This window comes from Anopheles cruzii, unplaced genomic scaffold (assembly GCF_943734635.1).
Source record: "Anopheles cruzii unplaced genomic scaffold, idAnoCruzAS_RS32_06 scaffold02539_ctg1, whole genome shotgun sequence".
Lineage (NCBI taxonomy): Eukaryota > Metazoa > Arthropoda > Insecta > Diptera > Culicidae > Anopheles > Anopheles cruzii.
In genome coordinates, this window is record NW_026456124.1 from 1 (window position 1) to 3,083 (window position 3,083).

A 3,083-nucleotide genomic window follows, 5' to 3' on the forward strand; every position below is an offset into this window, starting at 1 on the left:
TGGTTGTGGTGGTTCCGGTACGGGTCACTTCCGTTGGTGCCGGAGCCTGGCCTCAGCGGAGCTAGTTCGTGGGCCGCATGCTCGACGGTGGTCGGTGCGTAGGACCGTAACCGATAGTCATCGTCGTCGTCGGTGGTGCTGGTGGCGACACCTAGCGCCAGCAGCTTCGAGCCACTCAGCAGACCCGTCTCGCTATCGCACAGACCCTTCACCGGCTGACCGCCGTCGTCCCAGAACGGCCGTGGGTTCTTCTCGCGGATCGAGAATGTGGTCGCAGCCAAGCAGCTCCCAGCAGCCCCGCAGCTGATCGGAGAGTAAACATCCTTCCGGTGGCCCACGCCCAGGTCCTGCAGCGGGGTCGGATAGTGGTGACTCGGCGGCGGGAACTTGAACGCCAGCGGTAGCTGCTTCGGGCCGGCCGACCCCGACCGTCCGGTGCTGAGCTTGTTCCGGATCGACGAGGTCGCATAGCTCGAGCGGATCGAGCTGACGCGCGTAAAGATGGACGATGTTTTGTCCGGCTCGTTGCCGTGATTGTGGCCATAGCTCTGGCCGCGCTTGAAAGGGTAGCGCTTGCGGAACTCCCGCTTAAATTTCTCCTGAACCCAACGGCGGACAAAGAGCAAGAAATCAATAACTCATCTAGGCCCCAAGCCATAACGCCAAGGCGGCCGGATGAAACGTCACATCCAACACCGAGGCCCCGGAAAGGACTTTATTAACTTACATTGTAGATGCCGTAGATAAACGGGTTGTAGCAGCTGTTGCTCATCGCCAGCCAGTCGCACACGAACCAGATAATGTTGATGAAACGATATCTGTCGGCCCGCGCGAAGCACGGGGGGACGAACGAGAGCGCAGAAGTGAGGTTATGTTTGTTTTCGATTGGTTGAAATATATTCATGGTGCCGCTGCCTGCCACACTCTTGGTAAGGCGATGGCAAATCGGTGAATTGTTACAGGCATGACACGCCGAAGGCAAATTTATGGCCGGTATGGTGGAATAATCTATTCTATTAGCTCGGACGTAGCCACGAGTCTTCGGGTATCTCAGAAGGGTTCCTCTTGCTGTTTGATGGTTCCAGGGCTTTAAACCTTTAATTCTCTCTACTTCATTTACGCATTTACCCCTCGGGTGAGATATTTTACCCATAGAGTGTAAGACAGATGTTCCCAAAAACGGTCACCGTGGTCTAATTCCAATAATTGAGGTAGCATTTTAGCAAAGGGAGTAGCAAAGACCCTCGAGATCTTGGAGACTATTATGAAGAAAACAAGTGGCATTGAATGATAGTAAACCTAATCTGATTTATAAAAGGAACTTTAGTTGAAATAGAACACCGATTGAAAGTGACGATAACGAAGCTCATGCCCTATAACTAATACTGATGCTGACCCAATGACCCAATGAGCTATCGCTGGTCTACAAGTTGTTTTTGGATGAACTACTTCTTTGTATTGATCGAACTCTAAACTGACGTAAAACACAGAAAGGTTCATAAAAAAGTATTAAAAGTGTTGTCGATCAAAAATAAGCGCTTGTCAGTTATGTTGCGATATGATTTGCAACGTTTGAGTGACATTTACAACACGTTTCCTGGAAGGTCCCGTTTCGCATACCGTTTCACAGATAATCAGCCTGTGCCCTGAAAACTATCCGTTCGATGTTGGCTTCCGACGGTTAGCCAGCGATGAAGCCAGGCTTCATCGTCGCAAACAATCAACTTTACATAATCCAATGGAAAATTTATTCAAAACGCCACATAGCTCGAAGAAGACATTGTTGGTGGGACCTTGCATGGAAAGCTGGCCAGCCGCAGAGGCCGCAAGTCCGAAAACCCAACAACCCAACCCGATTGAAGTAATACGAAAAAAGTGTCCATGTATTTTATTTCCTACCGAACTTTATCGCTTCTAAAACTACACCGAAAATGAGGAATTATGCTAATGCTCCCGATCATCCCGGAGCGCGAATGACGCTACTTCAAGCTACTTCGACTTTAAGGGTTCAGGCATGGCGCGACCAAGAGGGCCGTAATGCCATAATCCTACTAGTACTACTAGCAACACCCAGTTCCAGTTCACGTCTGAACCAGCCACCCGACCGAAAACTCTCACACCAGCTGACAGGAGGGCGTGGCGTGTGGTTTGGCTACGGATCGCGCAAAACGACGCCGAGGTCGTTCAGAAGTGGGCGAACTCTTCACCATGGGGGACAACACAAGTGACCTAACAAGTGACTGTTTTCTATTCAATTTCCAGCCCCAACTGACGGGCGCCGACACCGGAATAAGTGCCACAAATGGTTCGTAACCACCAGAAACCGAATACAATTGGCACTCGTAACACTTTCGCTCGGTGCAGGAATGGGCACACGTGTTGAGCTCGGCGGCAACAGGCCCAGCATCAACCGAAAATGAAACATGCGACAAGTATCATCACCGGACACCATCGCTCGCCTCTACCCTGATGTTGCCCTGCCACTTTTTTTCTTTTTCGTCCTTTTGTGATTTTTTTATTCCTGCCGTCGCTACTTACTCATTGATTTCCGGGAACGTCACGTGCAGGATGTTGTAGAGTTGTAGCGGAAACCAGCAGACGCCAAAGAGGGCGACGACGATAATCAACATTTTGATGACCTGTGAGAATCGAGGCGGGGGAGGGAAGATAAAGCCCGGCAGCAGGGCAAGTTATAGATACTATTGCACAGCTGCTGGCAGCTACTGGAGCTGGCCTCAGACTCAGACCTTCTTCTTGTTCTTCAGCATCGTGATGTCGCGCGAGTCCTGCGCATTGCCCGGCGTCTTCGAGCCCCACAGCCGGAACGCCATCTGTATGTAAACGAAGCTGATGACGAACAGCGGGATGAAGTACTGGACCAGCACGAGCACGTAGCGGTAGAGCTGAATCTCCGCCTGCTCGAAATTGACGACCTTGCAAAACGGAACCGTGACGTTGGTGTACGTGTCATTCGTGCCGCCTGTCAGCGAGTGAGAGAGAAATGTGAAAATGCAGAAAAAGGACTCTATAATGGTTGGGGGGCGGCCTACCGAGCGCTATGTAGTAGACGGGACGGACTCGCA

General features: G+C 51.2%; 1 protein-coding gene across 1 annotated transcript; it reads right to left on the reverse strand.

Annotated features, from left to right (window-relative positions):
- Nucleotides 1–21: 21 nt before the first annotated feature.
- LOC128276811 (neuromedin-K receptor-like) lies at nt 22–3,075 on the reverse strand (the record flags this gene model as incomplete). Its single annotated transcript, XM_053015272.1, has 5 exons — nt 22–599; nt 728–818; nt 2,539–2,639; nt 2,748–2,980; nt 3,051–3,075. Coding segments are annotated over 5 exons (1,028 nt in total), but the record flags the coding sequence as incomplete, so codon positions are not given.
- Between the last annotated feature and the right edge of the window lie 8 nt (nt 3,076–3,083).